This window comes from Callorhinus ursinus, unplaced genomic scaffold, assembly GCF_003265705.2.
Source record: "Callorhinus ursinus isolate GAN/ISIS: 27379988/994484 unplaced genomic scaffold, GSC_fseal_2.0 scaffold71, whole genome shotgun sequence".
Lineage (NCBI taxonomy): Eukaryota > Metazoa > Chordata > Mammalia > Carnivora > Otariidae > Callorhinus > Callorhinus ursinus.
The window spans coordinates 4,909,625-4,926,704 of record NW_027397133.1 but is presented as its reverse complement, the minus strand read 5'-3'; the positions used below and the strand labels follow the sequence as shown (position 1 = coordinate 4,926,704).

Below are 17,080 nucleotides of genomic sequence, written 5' to 3'. Positions count from 1 at the left end.
TTAGTAGCCCTGGAAGGGGCAAGTCTCCTCAGCCAGCTAAGAATACCCCCCTCCCTCCCCCAACCCCATTGCCCCCCCGCCCCTGCCCCAAGATGTTAAAACAGTGAAAATATATAAAACATGATGAACGCAGAGGTGGGCTTAAAAGGCAGGGAAGTGAAGGGAACAAGTAAATCCAAGTTCTGCACAGAGCTCCGACGGAGGCCTCAGATCGGCCTTGGCTGTCGCCCCGGGGCCTCAGGCAAGTGGCCGCCCTCTTGGGTCTCCTCATCTGTAGCAGGTGGGGCTGAGAATAGTCCCCGTCCTGGGAGATAGCAGGTGACAGGCACAGGCAGAGCGGGGGACACAGATGGTGAGGGGAGAGCCGCACAGGAGCCCACAGACTGAGTTCAGATCCACTGATGCACCACGTTACACAATCCCTGCGTGAGGCCCCGTTGCCTCACATGGAAGATGGGAGTGGTCACACCACGCAAAGCATGAGGTTTACGTGCGTCAGTCATACAAAGGTGAACGCACTGGGTTCGGTGGTTACCATTTGAAGGGCCTGGAGCAGGGCCTGGGCCATTGTTTTACTGTCGAATGGGTTAAGCTTGCTGGCGTGTGTGGAGCTCCTCCTCTGTGCCCACGTGGCTGCGCCGGGTGCTCTCAGATAGTCTTCCCAGCGCTGCTTATCTGCATGGCTCAGGCGGGGGCGCGGAGGCCTCAGTGAGGCGGAGCCTGGGTGTCCCACAGCCAGGGTGTGCTCCAGCTGGGACTCGAATCTGAGTGTGTCTGACATTAGCCATTTGCTCTTGGCCGCTCAGCCCCACTGCCCACCCGAGCGCTCAGTACCGGGGAGCTGGGGGTGGTGAGGCTGCTGGGGCCGGGTGCCAGGAGGGGCTTCAGCGTGTCCCTTTTCCCTGTCGGCCCACCTTGCAGAGCGTCCAGCAGAATGGCTCCATCTACATCCACGTCTACTTCACCAAGAGTGGCTTCCACCCAGACCCCCGGCAGAAGGCCCTCTACCGCCGGCTCGCCACGGTCCACATGTCACGGAGTAAGCACCCCTGCCATGTGGCAGACCCCCTGTGCCAGGGGGGGCCAGGCCAAGAGGGCAGGCAGGAAAGCCTGGGCCCAGGGAGGCTGGGGTCCGCGGGCCGGGCTCGAGCCCCACCCACCCGCTGCACCTCTGCGGACACCTGTGAGCAGACGGGAGAGGAGTCAAAGAGCAGGTAGAGAACGGGACTTCTGAAGGGCAGGGGACAGTGGTCAGAGAAGGGCGGGGCTGGCTCGCGCACGCTTGTAGGCCTGGTCAGAGCAGACACTCAGGAGCGGTCTGTGAATGAACAACAGGAGAGAGCAGGGGAAGCGGGAGGACTCTGGGCTATGTTTGATCCCGTGTGAGGTCTGTAAGTGTGTCTGTGTTACCCCAGTCCCTGCGAATGGGAGCCGCACAAACGTGCCACCCTCCAGGGGCTTTGTGCGGCGGTGCCTGGCTCCTGGGCAGCCCAGTTAGATGGTCCCGTGAGAGCATGCTATGAGGGCCGCGCAGCCGGAGGAGGTCCCCCGTTCTCCTTCTGGCTGGCCACCCGGCCATCCCGACTGCAAGCACAAACCCCAGGGACTGTGAGTGACCCCGGGAAGCCTTGGGTCAGGGCGAGCCATTTGCGACTTCTGACATGGCCGGGTAGTGAGCGGGGGTCTTCTCCACCCAGGGGATCGTCTTCCAGTTCGTCGCTTCTTGCACACAGGTGTTCAGAATTCAAGTAATTCAGCAAGACAGGGCAAGTCCTCCGTCTCGTGTTCCCCTTTCCCCGCCTCCCCCGGCCCCACTCCCCACAGCCCACTGCCTGCAAGTTCCTGTCGCTGTTTCTCCGCTGTTTAACCTCCAGAGCTCCCCCGAGGGGAGAGAAGCCCAGCACGGGAACGAGATTTTTGAGGAGATTAATACTCAGTTTTTAGGTGCCTTTGAGTACGTGGCTTATTGGCATCGGAGCCGCGTGCTGAACGTAGTCCTTTTTCCCTTCGTTTTGTATGAGATGAGTCGTGGTTGTGCAGATTTTCCTTTTTTTCCTCCCTCTTGGGGTCTTTGTCCTTGAATCCACTGTGTCCTGATTGGCAGCCCTGGGCGTCTCTCGCCATACTTGAGTTTCAGCAGATCTAGAGATTCAGTGGCTCCCTCGGAAAGTTCCCTTCCCCCTGTCATGAATCTCGTGTGCCCGCCTCGCTTTTATTTCATTGCCCCTGGGGGTTTAGTTCAGATCCCTCCGGCTGTTTCTGTGTGGGGCAGCAATAGATGCGCTTCTGCTTGTTGGGTTAGGCCTTCCCTAACTTCGGGGCTATAAAAATATCCCAAAGGATGAGAATTTTTTCATTATCCTCTGTAGTGGGCAAAACAAACAGTGGGTGAACCCGTGTCAGCCTCCAAAAAGTGATCTGGAAAAGTCCCTTTGTGTGTGGTGAGCCCTGTTCTGTGAGCGTGTCTGTGGAATGTGGTCCGTGGGGCGTTCTGCCCGGCTGGCTTCCTTCAGCAGGATCTGGTGCAGGCAGAGGCGAGCAGAGGGAGTGTGGCTTGCATGGGTAGTCTCCACAGGTGTGGCCCCGGGAGCGGCATGGATCGGGGGTCCGACTTAAATGTGCCTGACGCCTCAGAGGTTGCCTTGAGTGTGACAGCCGCTCTCTTCCATCCCATTTGCCCCCTATCGACACCACTGTTCTCTTCTGCGGTTCTGCCTTTGGGGAATGTGCTCGGTATCGAGGCGTGGTTGAGGTCACATCCACGGTCAGTGTGACACATGTTGGCATGGTCTGCAAAAGAGAATCTGCGGCCCCTGGACCGGAAGAGCCCACTAGGATTCCCCAGGCCTCCCTCCCCCGTCCCACACCTGGGACGGCTTGGAGCAGGGACGGGAAGGGGCTCAGAGCTGGCCACACGCCAAGTCCAGAGGGAAGAACGGGAGTGTGGGGCCAGAGAAGCCCCCCCCTCCCCGGAAGACCTAGACCTAGTCAGTACCTAGAGCAGCACGGTCCCACGGGTATGACACCAGCCCCGCAAGTCCTCTGTGCTGCCTAGTGGCCACGTGAGTGTGAGGAATAATTTTTTTTTTTTTAAAGATTTTATTTATTTATTTATTTATTCATGAGAGACAGAGGGAGAGAGAGAGAGAAGCAGAGGGAGAAGCAGGCTCCCAAGGAGCAGGGAGCCCAATGCGGGACTCGATCCCAGGACCCTGGGATCATGACCTGAGCCGAAGGCAGACGCTTAACCATCTGAGCCACCCAGGCGCCCATGAGTAATAATTTTATTGACGTCAACATATGGTCATTTCGACATGTAATCAGTGTAAAAAATTAGCGAGCTATTTTACGTTGTTTTTTGCGTTAAGTTTCGAAGTCCACTGTGTGTTTTACACTCACAGCAGATCTTGGTTCGGACCAGCCACCTGGTCAGTGTCCGTAGCCTCACGTGGCCAGTGACTGTACTGGCTGGTGCAGTTCTAGAAGCTGTAACCCCTAGAAAGGGGGACTCTTCTCCCAGACAGAAGCCAGGTCCATCTCATGTTACAATCCAGTCTGAATGCCACCCGGTTGTAGAATGTTCTCCACTTAAACCAAAGCCTCTCTCCTCCTGCGGCGGGGCTGGGCACAGCTCCTGCCTTCCCTGGACAGCCTCTCCCAGGTGTGGAACAGTGGCAGAGCGTGTCCCCCTGGAAGGTTTCCTCTAGGATGCCCACCCTCGGGTGTTTCCTGTGTTCCCCGGAGAGGGGGGCAAGGTCTCACATGAGCTAACATGATAGGAGTGGGGGTTAGCGTTCATGGTAACAAGAAAGAGCAGCAGGCCCTGGGCTGAAACCGAAAGCCAATTCCCAGAAGCATTTTTGAACTTGAGCTCCTCCATAGACTCCAAAAGCCCCAAGCCCTGGTTCTGGGTGGTTGGGAGGGATCTGGGCCCTGTGGTTTGTGGAAGTGTGACGGGCGCAGATGCGGCCTGGCTGTGCTCTTCACAGTGGTCCTGCCAAGAAGGGGTGGTGCTTTGAACCCCCTTCTCCAGAGGAGGGACTGAAGCCCAGGGAAGTGACGTAGCTCACCAACGTCCCTCAGGGAGACAGAGCCAGGATATGACCCCAAAGCCCCCGCTCTTGGCCAGCTCCCTTTTCCATTTCCCCATCTCTCCCGGGCCCGCAGGGGCAGGATGGAGAAGTCACCAGATGGGCAGGCCGTGGTTCGTCCCAGCATAAGGAAGAGTGAAAAGTACCAGGCCAGGGTGGAGGAGGGGAGATGGGGCATAAGCAAGCACCGGCCTCCTCTTCCTGCCAAGTCTTGGCAGTCTTCCGGGCAGGGCGGCAGGGAGCATGTAGCCCACCTGGCCCCCGCAAGAGAAGTGAGGTCCACTCCTGGCTGGGGATTCACAGCCCCATAGTAGTTCTCATATTGGTGGCTCGGGCCTTCTCCAGAACTGTCTGCAGCCCGCCTGTTGATGTTCACGGGGTTCTACTAGCTGTCAGTCCTGGGGTTCGTGGACTGGAGCGGGCAGAGAGCAGGCGAGCCAGCCGACGGGGCGGCGAACTGGGGGCCAGGATAAAAAGTGGGGAGGGAGGCAGAAGTGGCGAGCAGGACAGCAGGATGGCCTCCTGCAGTGGGGTGGGCAGGGAAGCCTGTGGAAGAGGGGCATCTCAGCGGGGACCGGAAGGCTACGAAGGAGCCCACTGGGAAGGTTCCGGCCGCGGTGGATGCGTGCCAGGGAGATGGAGCAGGGCCTCCGAAGGCCCGGGGCTGGCAGATCTGGGGAGGGAGGAGGGAGGCGGGCGAGGGCAGGAGGTCAGTGGGGCCGTGGTGAGCGTCACAGGTGCCCTGCTCGGGGAGCGGGAGCCTTCTGGGTTTCTGGAGCAGCGGGAGAAGAACAGACGCTCGGTTTAAAAAGAATTGCTGGTTGCCCTGTGGAGAGCAGGTCGTGGGGGCAAGGACTGTGGTCATCGGGAGGGGGACGCCGTGGCTGGCCCGGGCTGGGGCCCCGGAGGTGGGAGGAGTGGTTGGATGTGAAGCACGAGCTGGGGCGGGGGTTGGGGGGGGCGCGTCCCTGGAATGGCTGATGGAACAGATGGAGCAGATTCTGGAGAAGGAAGACTCCAGGTTTTTGCCTGGGGCAGTTTGGCAGGTGTGGGTGTCCCAGCCAAGATGGGGAAGTGGACGGGATGAGGTCTGAGAGGGCAGCTTCGGCTCTCGGGCTCCCGTTGCCGTCCCCTCGTTTCGGGGTGCAAGAGCGCAGCCAGGAGACCAGCGGGTGGCTGGCGGCGGGCAGCGGTCTGGTGTCCGGTGCCGGTAGCTCTCCTGTCTGCGCTCTTGCCTCCACCTCCCCTCCCACAGTGATCAACAAATACAAGCGCCGGCGATTTCAGAAAACCAAGAACCTGTTGACGGGAGAGACAGAAGCCGATCCAGAAATGATCAAGGTAAACGGGAGCGGAGCTGTGGGGCCTTAGGGGTGCGTCTGGGCCCTTCACCGCCCGGCAGCCAGCCCCCGTGGGTTCCCCTCGGACGCTACCACTGAGCCCCTGTGGAGGCTTGGTCGGGCTGCCTCACCTCTCTGGAAACCAGGCGAGGAAGCAGAGCTGCCTTTCAGGATGGGGCGGATTTCAGGCAAGGGCATAGCAGCCAGCACCCAGGGAGCAGGTACTTAGACGGACTTAGACGCTTCGCCCCGGCCCCGTCGAGAAGGTCCTGTCACTGTTCCCGTTTTCAGACAAGGAGACTTGCCCCAGGTGTCCCAGGCAGGATGTGGCAGGGCCAGGATTCACGCGCAGGCAGCCCGGCCTAGAGCGGGCAGCCGATAATGAGACTGTAGCAGGAATACTCCCTGGCCGGCTGGGGGCGCTGGCGGGTGCTAACCTGTGCTGGGCCCCAAGAGCCCAGGGAACGGAGAGGGAGGCTCTCTGCACAGGGACGAGAGGGACGGCCCCCGTGCAGAGGCTGCGTGTGGGTCCCACACTCGTGCTGTCACCAGGCCACGCTTTGCAGCCTGGCATATGACCGCATCCACATGCTCAGGCCTCGGTTCCCTGCTCTGTTAGGTGGCTGGGGGGCGGGGGGGCGTGGGATCCAGGGAGGGGGTGGGGAAGACTCTGGAAAGGCTGGTACAGGGGTCGTCTAGAGTAAGCCCTCGGCCAGCGGTCACTGTGGTGGTTTACTCTTCTGCTATCTCAATGTCACGGAGGCCCTCAGGAGGAAGCAGGCAGGTGCCTCTGAGGCCCCCCCCTCCCCCAACCCCGCCTCACCCCATCTTCCCTCAGAGGGCCGAGGACTACGGTCCCGTGGAGGTGATCTCCCACTGGCACCCCAACATCACCATCAACATCGTGGACGACCACACGCCATGGGTGAAGGGCAGCGTGCCGCCGCCTCTGGACCAGTGTGAGCCCCCAGCCCCCTCGGGCCCCAGCCCCAACCCCCTGCGAGATCTGACTGGGTCGTCTCCACCACTCCCAAGCTCCCCCCACCCCGGCACTCCCCTTTCTCTCCTCTCCTTCCTGCACCTCCCGGTGACCCCAGCGCTGACCCCCTGTGTGCCCAAACCAGTCCTCTGGCAAGCCTCATCTAGCCCATGAGCTGTTGCCAACTTTTGAAGTTGAGACGGCATCGTTGAAAAACCCAGATTCCTGACTTCTTTTACAAAACCCTGATATGTGGTCATTGGCGGGGCAGCCGTGGGTTGGAACCAAGCCACGGATGTCCCCTTCAGGTGGGGCCTGCCCAGCCCTCTCTACCCCATCCCCTCCACGGAGGTCAAGCAGCTCTTCAGCTCCCTGTGGTGTAGCCGAGAAGCATCCCCTGTTCTCTGCCCGGGGTCCCCGTGGACATCTGAATCTGCCATCTTTGCCCTTGGAGGCCCGAGGGATGTCCCCGCCCTCTTGGGTGCCGGTGACCTCCGGCCCTGGCTGAGCGGTGGCCCTGCCCCACGTGCCCGCAGATGTGAAGTTCGATGCCGTGAGTGGGGACTACTACCCCATCATCTACTTCAACGACTACTGGAACCTGCAGAAGGACTACTACCCCATCAACGAGAGCCTGGCCAGCCTGCCGCTCCGCGTCTCCTTCTGCCCACTCTCGCTCTGGCGCTGGCAACTCTACGCTGCCCAGAGCACCAAGTCGCCCTGGAACTTCCTGGGTGACGAGCTGTACGAGCAGTCAGACGAGGAGCAGGACTCGGTGAAGGTGAGGCGGGACGGGGGCTTTCCGGCCCCTTCCTGGGCTGCACGAAGGGGAAGTGGGCCCGCCGGCAGCCTGGGGACCTCCAGCCCGAGCTCCCTGCCCAGTTTCGCAACCTCCCGGGCCCCCTCCCCATAGCAGGCCCTGGCTGGCTCTGGGGGGGTCCTGTCTCCGAGGCTTCTGGGGGCCTCCTTGTCATCTCGTCACGGCTTGTCTGTCGCCTCAGCCAGGCCTTTCAGGTCTGGACCTGCGCCCCTGCCCCCGCCCCCAGCCTGTTGCCTTGACCCTGGGCTCCGACTCCGAGCTTCTGCTCCCTCTTAGCGCATCCTTGAACATCTTCTGTTCCCACCTTTCTCTTGGCCTGCGTCTGTGACCTGGAGACTCGGCTGTGCCTCCCTGGGCTTGTCTTCGGTGCCGAGTTTCCAGTACTCACCCCAACCGTCCCTTCATCTGCCTCAGTCACCCTGCCTCTCGCCCCGTCACTGTCACCCCGTCCCCCCGACCCCCGCCCGTCTGCACAGCGCTCACCCGGCCCTCCGTGCCCCTCCGCCCACCCTCACCCACTCTCCTGCTGGCCGGTGTGCTCTCTCCTTCCCCGGGGAAGCTCCGGGGCTCAGGGCCTGCAGGGTCCGGGGGAAGGAGAGTGGGGCTGGCTCGTGAAGGTGCTGCAGCGGTCACCCCTGGGCGAGGGCACGGCTGTGCTCACAGGCATCGCCCCCCACCCCCACCCCCACCCCCAGGTTGCGCTCCTAGAGACCAACCCCTACCTGTTGGCGCTCACCATCATTGTGTCCATCGTCCACAGTGTCTTTGAGTTCCTGGCCTTCAAGAACGGTAGGGTGGGCCCCTGGGGCCGGTGAGGGGCCATGGGGGGGCTGGGGATAGGAGGCTGTGTGGTGGGGGGTAGGGCCTGCCCCCTTCCCCCTCTTCCTCCTTCCCCATAGGTTCTCCCTCTATGTGGGGTCTCTCGGCCCCACTCTCCAGAGGCCTGAGGAGCTGGGGAGGGTAATGACCCCAAAACTCCCAGCCCAGAAACTCCCATCCAGTGGGTGTGGCACTGGGGAAGGAGCTGGCCTGCTGCTCCGGCAGAGGCCGGGATGGCACCACCAGGAAGCGGGGCCGGGGAACTCCGAGGCCGGGATCGATGAGGGAAGCCCCAGAGCCGCTCCTGCTGCCCCACACAGCGGGCTTCTCGTTGGGGGAGACCCCTCGAGGCTGAGTGGGGGCCTACCTGAGTGGGAAGGCGACAGCCCTGTCGCCAGAGGGCCCCTAGGTTGCAAAGTCCAGCAGTGCTGATGGCCAGCACCCTCATCGGTTAGCTTGTGGAGTCCCCACAGCCCCAGCCCCAAGGGGAAGCCTGTCATTACCTCCAGGCTCACAGGTGAGGAAGTGGAGGCTCAGAGAGGTTAGGTAACTTGCCCGCAGTCACGCGGCTGCCAAGTGACAGAGCCAGGATTTGGACCCAGGCAGGGGCTGCGACGCCCGCTTTCTTCCTCGGAGCCGAGTGGGCCACTGCGTCCTTCCCTAGGGAGGCCTGCTGCTCTGTAGCTTGTGCTGGCAGCGGTCCTAGCGGGTGTTGCCGTTACGGACACAATAGTGCCACAATGGACACAATAGTGCCACAATCGAGCGTTACCTTCTAGAAGTTCCTAACATCCAAACTGGACGGTAGGTGGTGGCGACCACTGGGAGGGAGGGAGTTGTTAGCGGGGCCGCATGGAGCACTCACCGTACCCGGCCACGGCCCGGGTGCCCAGACTGCCTGCTGACTTCGAGCTGGGTCGCCCCACGGTCCCACTTCCTCCTGAGAAATGAGGGCACGGAGGGGATCGTCCCTTGCCTGAGGTCACCCAGTGGGGGGCATGGGCCCTGGGCGCCTTTACACCCCATGCTTGTTGCCTCCCTGGCCTGAGGCGGGACTCACATTACCCGTCTCCAACCGAACTCAGTCTCCAGACCCATTCTTCCCAGTCAGTACTGGGGGGCTCTAGGAGTGTCCCCGTCAGGTCTCCTCAGGGCCTGATGGTCCGATAGGGGAGTGGGGCAAGCCTGCCGAGCGTGCTGGAGCTCTGGAATCGGAATCAGAGTGGGTGGACAGCTTTGCACGCTGATGCAGGGCCAGCCGTGTGTGCCCCTGGGCCTGGCTTCGCTTCTGTAAGACCGGCATCATGGTGGGTCGGCTGCCTGTGGCTGCGGGTGTTAGGCCGCACTGGTACCTGCTTTGGCCCCTGGGAGGCTAGGGCTCAGACAGGGGCTGGGGAGGAGCTCTGGTTGGGGACCAGAGCCCAGGGCCTTGTCTGCGCCCCAGGAGTGTCTAAGGTCCTTCCAAGTTTCAGGGTGGTGGGCTAGAAGAGCTGGTCTCGAAGTGCACGTCCCAGAGCCTCCTGCCCAGGGGAGGCGGCCTGGCACCAGGTGGACAGCCAGGTTCTGGTGTCGTGCAGACTTGGCTTGCATCCACATTCTGCCAGGGCAGGCTCTGTGGCCTGAGGAATGGGGCTTCCCTGAGCAGCCTCGGCTCCCAGCGTGTGGCGAGCACCAGGACGTGGCAGGGGCCACCGTTCCCATCCCTGCCGCCACCACCCTGTTGACTGCTCTGGGTGGCGCCCGTGAGGCAGAGACTCTTCATGGGAGGGGAGGGTGGTGTTCACCCCTCCCCCTTGGCAGACCCAGCGCCACGTCGGGGTTTCTGAAGGGGATGGGGCCTGAGGGAGCTACGGGAGGGACTCAGAGGCTCTATAGTCTCTCGGCTTCACCCCAATCCTGCGCAGATATCCAGTTTTGGAACAGCCGGCAGTCTCTGGAGGGCCTGTCCGTGCGCTCCGTCTTCTTCGGCGTGTTCCAGTCTTTCGTGGTCCTTCTCTATATCCTGGATAATGAGACCAACTTCGTGGTCCAGGTCAGCGTCTTCATCGGGGTCCTCATCGACCTCTGGAAGATCACCAAGGTCATGGACGTCCGGGTAAGGTCGGGCCCCTGTGCTGTTCTGGGGGCCGCCGGGGGGTTGGAATGGGGGTTGTCTGCCCCAGCCAGACCCTGGAGCTGGCCCCTGGGGGTTTCCCAATGCCTGTTGCACTCCCAGGACCAAGGGGATTTTCGCACCAGGGGATTTTTTGGGTCACACGTGGGGCAGGGGAACTGGGAACAGTGAGGAAGGGCAGGGGCTGGAACTGGTGGGGGTGGGGGGTGGGAGCCAGGGTGGCAGCTGACCATGACCTCCCTCTCTATCTGCAGCTGGACCGGGAGCACAAGGTGGCAGGACTCTTTCCCCGCCCAACCTTCAAAGACAAGTCCACGTATATCGAGTCCTCGACCAAAGTGTATGATGATGTGAGTGTCCCCCACAGTGGGCCCCGGGGAGGGTCTCCAAGCACCCACACACCTCTGGACCAGGAGATGGGCGGTGGGTGGGGGTCCAGGGCATCTGCCTGCCGACTGACGGGCCCATCCATTCTTTACGGCCTGTGTCACACCCGCCAGTGTTCCGTGCCTGCCGTGTATACTTCCTGTCCAAGTCCAGAGTTCCCAGGGCCACCTGGAAATTCCCCTGGTCTGGCCTGCCAGCCCAGGTGTGGGTGGGTGAGGGTGGGGAGCCAGGGGTGCCAGCCCCGCCCTGTGCCCCACAGATGGCGTTCCGGTACCTGTCGTGGATCTTGTTCCCGCTCCTGGGCTGCTATGCTGTCTACAGCCTCCTGTACCTGGAGCACAAGGGCTGGTACTCCTGGGTGCTCAGCATGCTCTATGGCTTCCTGCTGACCTTCGGTGAGCAGGCCCTCGCCACACTCGGCACCCCTGCCTAGGGCAGACTCAGCAGCGCGCGTTTCTGGGTCCTGTGCTGGGCCACGCAGGGGACCAGCCGGGTCCGGTCAGCCTGGCCCTGTCCTCCTAATGCTCATGGTCCCGTGCGGGAGAGACTCATCCCTAGACGGGGACGACCCAGGGTGGGCAGGGGTGGCACGTGAGGAGCCTTGGAGGGGTGCCCGGTCTAGGCTGGGGGTCAGGGAAGACTTCAGGAGGCCGTGCACGGTACGTTTCAGTCCTTGTGCTCAGGGCCCCTTCAGAGTGGACAAGCAGATAGGCGAGTGACAGCACGTGGCAGGTGCCACGAGGGGCTGAAGTTAAGGGGGTTGGGGAGATGGTTTACATACCTCTCTCAGGAGATGGTATGTAAACTGAGGCCTGAAAGATGCCCAGGGGGTTGGTGAGGAAGCTGTGGTAAGATGCGCCTGGGGGTGGGAGCGGCGAAGGAGGCCAGGGTGGCCAGGGAACAGGGAGGAGAGAGAGACCGGAAGTGTGGTCAGAGAGGTCGGGGGTCAGGGCGCCCCTTCCTCGGCTCACGGGGCTCCTTCCGTCATCACTGCAGGCTTCATCACCATGACCCCCCAGCTCTTCATCAACTACAAGCTCAAGTCTGTGGCCCACCTGCCCTGGCGCATGCTTACCTACAAGGCCCTCAACACCTTCATCGACGACCTGTTTGCCTTTGTCATCAAGATGCCCGTCATGTACCGGATCGGCTGCTTGCGGGACGGTGAGGTCCAGTGGGCAGGCAGGAGGCCCGGCGGGAGGCCCCCAGAGCCGGGCGCAGGCAGGGCCCTGCGCCGAGGGAGATGCCACAGCGTCGGCCTAGGGGCTCAGGCCAGGGGTGCCGGGCGGGCCGCTTCCTCTCACACTGCCCCCCTCACCCCACCCCCAGATGTGGTCTTCTTCATCTACCTCTACCAGCGGTGGATCTACCGCGTCGACCCCACGCGGGTGAACGAGTTTGGCATGAGTGGCGAGGCCCCGACGGCAGCCGCCCCTGTGGTCGAGGCCCCGACGGCAGCAGGGGCCCTCCCACCGCCACCCGCCCCGGCCCCCGCCACAGCCGCCGCCGCCGCCGCCGCCGCCGCCACCACCACCACCACCACCAGAGAGGAGGCCTCCACGCCCCTGCCCGCCAAGCCCACCCAGGGGGCCAGCTCTGCCAGCGAGCCCCAGGAAGCCCCTCCAAAGCCAGCAGAGGACAAGAAGAGGGATTAGCTGCCCCCGGTCCTCCTCTTCCGCTCCGGCTCCTGGTGACCACCACCACCCCCACCCACCCACGCTGTCCTGGCCCCCTCGCCTCCCCTCCCTGTCGCCCTTTCCCTGGACAGATCGGGCCAGGGCGGCGGGAGGCCCCCCCTCGGGCCGGAGCCCAGCGTGTGTCGGGGGGCCGGGGCAGGCCAGGGCATGTTGTCTGTGGAGGCGCCGTCTGTCCGTATGTTCCTCTGTGTTTCTAGCCATCTCGCCCTGCCAGCCCAGCACCATTGGGAATCATGGTGAAGCCGACGTGGCGCTGCCGAGGTTGGGGGCCAGGCGGGGAGAGCGGCCGGGGCCCCTCTGTGGGATGCCCACGGCCATCCATCATCTTGTCCCCTGTCCCCCGGCCACGCCCCTCCTCCCAGACCGCCGCCCTTTAACACAGTCTGGATTTAATAAATTCATATGGGTGTTTAACTTAAACTCAGCAATCCCCCCTCGTGCCTGCCTTCCTCTGCCACCCTGGAGGCTAGCTTCACCGGGCTGCAGGTGGCTCTCCTGGGTCCGCGAGGGAGACCTGCAGGGTGCAGGACGCAGTAGGAGACAGGGACCCTCGTGGCCAGGCCCCTTTCGCACCCCTTCTCCCCCTCCCAGCAGCCCTCTGAGGGCCTTCAGTAATTGTCCCCAGTTCACAGATGGGAAGCTGTTCGCTGGGACCTCCTTGTACCTGGATTCTCACCACGAGGCTGCATCTGACCGGCCGGGGCTGAGCCTTGCCTGTGCCCACTGATTGCCTCCTGGCCTCACACTGCCAGGTGGGGGGCAGCAGCACAGGCCTGGCTCACGAGTAGACGCCCACAGACACCCACTGTCCTGATAACTGCCCATCAGACTCACTCGTTCAGCAGGCCCCGCATGCTGGACACACAGCCTCGCTTCTTGGCCTGTGAGCTCTCCGCCCGGGGTTGCGGTAGGGGTACAGGGGCAGGTCCTTAGGCAGAGGGGTGCTCTGGAGCTGTTGGGGTGACCTCAGCATCCTCGGGGCTCCCCGCCCTCAGGACCCAGCCAAGACCTTAGTGCGTAGCACACGTGTCTTCCCAGCTGCCTGGGTGCTGGGACTGTTCACCCACTTTATAGACAAGGACATAGGTCTCTGGGTGTCCCTGTGCTCCGAGGGCTTGGGACCCCGCATTTCCAGATTTATTGTTTTGGGAGGGGAGGACCACACCAGGCTCCACCTGCCACCCCGTCCTGCGGAGCCAGGCAGGGAATCCAGGAGGGCCCAGGGGGTGTTGGCACATGCAGAGCCCCACGTGTACACACACGTGGGACAACGGGCTCCTCCTCGCCTCCGGCAGCCACGGACCTGCTCCGCCCCGCCCTCCCCCACCTCATCTCACAGTTGCCAGTGCCCCGGGAGAAAGCCCGGGCCCCCCTGCGGGGCTTCTGTCCCATGACTCTGGGAACCAAGGAAGGAAGCTCTCAGGCCACCTGGACTCACTGGCCTCCTTCTACAGGAACACGCCCAAGGCCCCTCAGCTATAACCCGCACCCCCATCACTCGGGAGCCTCACCTCTTCACTTTGTCTGGTCCAGGCTGTTCCCTCTTCTGTGCCAGTCCCGCCCCTCCCATTTGCTCAGCAGCCCGAGGGTTTTCTTTTTTTTTTTCTTTTTTAAGATTTTTATTTATTTATTGAGAGAGAGAGAGAATGGTAGAGAGCGAGCACGAGAGGGAAGAAGGTCAGAGGGAGAAGCAGACTCCCCGCTGAGCAGGCAGCCCGATGCGGGACTCGATCCCGGGACTCCAGGATCATGACCTGAGCTGGAGGCAGACGCTTAACCAACTGAGCCACCCAGGCACCCGCCAGAGGGTTTTCTAAAGCACAAACCTGACCCTACCGGTCCTCTGCTCGGAACCTACCATGGTTCCCGGTACCCTTGGGAGAAGAGGCCAGGCCCCTAACGAACGAGACCTTGAGGGGATGGGATTTAACCCTAAGAGCCGGATGCACCCCCCCTCCTTTAACTTGCCATGATCTCTTACCTTCTGGCTCTAGACCCTGCTCTCCCCTTACCTGGGACATGCCCTAAGGCATACAACTTTACCTTATCCTATGCATCCTCCACATTGTGGTTCCAATGCCTCTTCCTCCAGGAAGCCCTCCCTGACCACCTGCTCGGCCCCCTCCCCCCGCAGATCCCTGGGTTCTCACACCCCAGCCCTGCTCGCTGTGGGTCAACACTGTCTGGAGACAGGTTATTCTCCACTGGAACGAGCCGGGGCTGTCTCGGTCACTGCTCTGTCCTCTGGGAATGTTTGCTGAGCACATGTTTGTATACTCCTGACTTGCACAGACACGCACACGTCCAGAAGTGTGGACATTGACAGGGCCTGCATTAACACACTGGTAGAGAAACTGATATGCAGTCACTCCACAAATTTTTCCTGAGCCCCTCCCCTGCATGCAGGGGTGTGTGTGTGTGTGTGTGTGTGTGTGTGTGTTTTCTGCTTACACAGCAGGGACCAAGACAGCCCAGGTGTGTGTGTGTGTGTGTGTGTGTTTTCTGCTTACACAGCAGGGACCAAGACAGCCCAGGCCTTCCCTCATGGGGCTCAAAGCCCGGCAGAAGCCCCGAGTGCTGAGGATTTCTGACCTGTCCCTCCAGTTATTCACCCAATAAACAGTGGTGAGGCCCGACGTTTGCAAGGGGCAGGGGGGCATCAAGTGGGCTCCGGGTCCTATGGTAGGAGCCACAGTTCGATGTTTCTTATCATGAACCAAATTCTAGTCTAAGGGTTGTTTGTGGTTTGCTTCATCTATCAAATGTAATGTTATTCAATGTCCCCATCACCTTACAGGCCGTCATTCAGTCCTCACGTCCACCACTTCTGAGCCTCCTTGTTGTTCCCTGAACATGCCATGTGTGTTCCCGCCTCAGGGTCTTTGCACTCGCTGTTCCCTGTGCCTTGCACACTTCCCTGGATAGCCACATAGACCCTTCATCAATTCAACTCTGCTCAATGTCATCTCCGACCTTCCCTGAACGTCCTCCCCCAAACCGTGCCCTCCAAACCCAATCCATATATCCCGCTTTATTCTGTAATGTCGCCATCACCACCAGACATACATAGATATTTGCTTCTCTACTTTTCCATCCGTCTCCCCCACCTTGGATTTCAGTTCCATGTAATGGCAGGGGCTTTTGTTTGTTGGGTTCCTTGCTGTGTCCCCGGCTTTTGGAACAGTGCCCAGCACATGTAAGAGCCATGTGCAAGTGTCCACTATTTTTAGTATCTTAGTTAATCCTCACAACCATCCTATTATAAGACCCATTTTACAGACAGGGAAACGGAGGCTCAGAGAGTCAGTTGCCTGAGGTCACATGGCTGGTAAGTGGGAGACCTACGATTTGAACCCAGACAGCCTGATCCTGGACCCTCACATCATAACCTCTCTTGCAGTGCTCTTGTTGAACACAAGACTACAGCCTGCAGGCCAAACCCAGCTTTTCCTAGAGTTTGTGTGATTTTTACATGTTTACGTGGTTAAAAAAAAATCTCAAGAAAAATATTTGCTTTGACATGAAAATTACACAAAATCCAGATTTCAATGTCCATAAGATAATGTTTTATTGGAACACGGCCACGCCTGTGCTGTCTTTGGCCGCTTTTTGTGGAAAAAGTCTGCTTGATATTTTGCTCTACGGCAGTAGCTCTCCAGCTTGGGCTTGAGCTCTCTGCATCACCCGAAGGGCTGAGGGCCACACTTTGAGGCCACTGCTATACACGATTCTGCTTCCCGCGAGCAGGTAGCCAGCCCGGTTTGGCGACTGCTCTGACCTGGTGCCCAGGGCAGGCTCTGGCACACAGCAGGTGCTCAATAAGTGTATGTCAAATGAATCAATGAGGCTGTGTGGGTCATCCATGGAAATTTTACAGAAGCAGACACAGGATGCTAAACCTTGGCTCTGTGGTCTGAGGGTGCCGGGCATCCCAGTTAGGACCTGATGGTCAACTAGTCATTTTCAGGGACAGGGAAGGCCTAGGAATGTGACCTAACCAAAGGGCTGCCCTTCTTGGAGCTTCAGTCTCCTCCTCTCTGCAATAATCCTGATTTGATCACTTGCCTCTGATGCTGGTGCAAGCCGGGAGGCATCTGTGAGGCCTGCAGGTAAGCCCTTTGCTCAGGGGTCAGGCACACAGCTCCGTATATGCACACTGGGAGCTCCCCGGTTGATGTTCCCACGCTGAGTTACCGAGCCCTCGAGCTGAAAGTGTTCTGGGCTATTAGGAAACTTGAAGGGGCAGTGGGAGAGAATAAAACGTCCATCCACTCTAGAAACATTCATTGGACACTTAACTGTGTTCCAAGGGCTGCTCTAGGCCCTAGGGTTAGAGCAAGGAACAAAACAGACAAATCCTAAAACTGGCATTCTAGCCATAAACGTTTAAGTATCTTCAACCCCAATTTACAGTTGAAGAAACAGGCATAGAGAGAGTGTGGTTTTCCTAAAGATCATTACTACCCATGGCAGCTGGAGCCCTGGCAACTTCCTGCTCCCGAATCTTCCCTTACAGCCAGAGAAACAGCAGGTTCAGCTCCCGCTGGCAGACCTGGGGGACGGGCCTCAGTTTCCCGACTTGCCCCATGGGTAGGACGTGAATGGCCCTAAGCAAGCCTCAGTTGTCTCCGCCAGAGCAAAGGGCAGCGGCGCTGGTCCAGCCCCTCCCGTGCGCCCGGCCTCCTCTTCCCGGCCGGCCCCGCCCCCGAGACCACGTGACGCGTGGGGGTTTTCCCGTTCCCCTAGCGTGACGTCACGATGGGGTGCGGGCCAATGGGCGCGCAGGCCGGCGGCGCCGGGGAATTCCGCCGCCCCGCCCCCGCCCGCCGCCCGC

At 60.8% G+C, this 17,080-nt stretch overlaps 1 protein-coding gene across 3 annotated transcripts in view; it reads left to right on the top strand.

Moving 5' to 3' along the window:
• CLPTM1 (CLPTM1 regulator of GABA type A receptor forward trafficking) overlaps positions 1–12,397 on the top strand; it is a 30,639-nt gene extending 18,242 nt beyond the window's left edge. For all 3 annotated transcript variants that reach the window (XM_073886691.1, XM_025849673.2, XM_073886690.1), the window contains exons 5-14: positions 922–1,039; positions 5,347–5,432; positions 6,270–6,390; positions 6,947–7,191; positions 7,926–8,019; positions 9,954–10,144; positions 10,417–10,512; positions 10,809–10,944; positions 11,546–11,713; positions 11,879–12,397. In XM_073886691.1, the coding sequence (XP_073742792.1) occupies positions 922–1,039; positions 5,347–5,432; positions 6,270–6,390; positions 6,947–7,191; positions 7,926–8,019; positions 9,954–10,144; positions 10,417–10,512; positions 10,809–10,944; positions 11,546–11,713; positions 11,879–12,204 (1,581 nt within the window). In that variant the 3' untranslated portion in view covers positions 12,205–12,397. The remainder of the gene's footprint in view (positions 1–921; positions 1,040–5,346; positions 5,433–6,269; positions 6,391–6,946; positions 7,192–7,925; positions 8,020–9,953; positions 10,145–10,416; positions 10,513–10,808; positions 10,945–11,545; positions 11,714–11,878) is intronic.
• Positions 12,398–17,080: the final 4,683 nt, after the last annotated feature.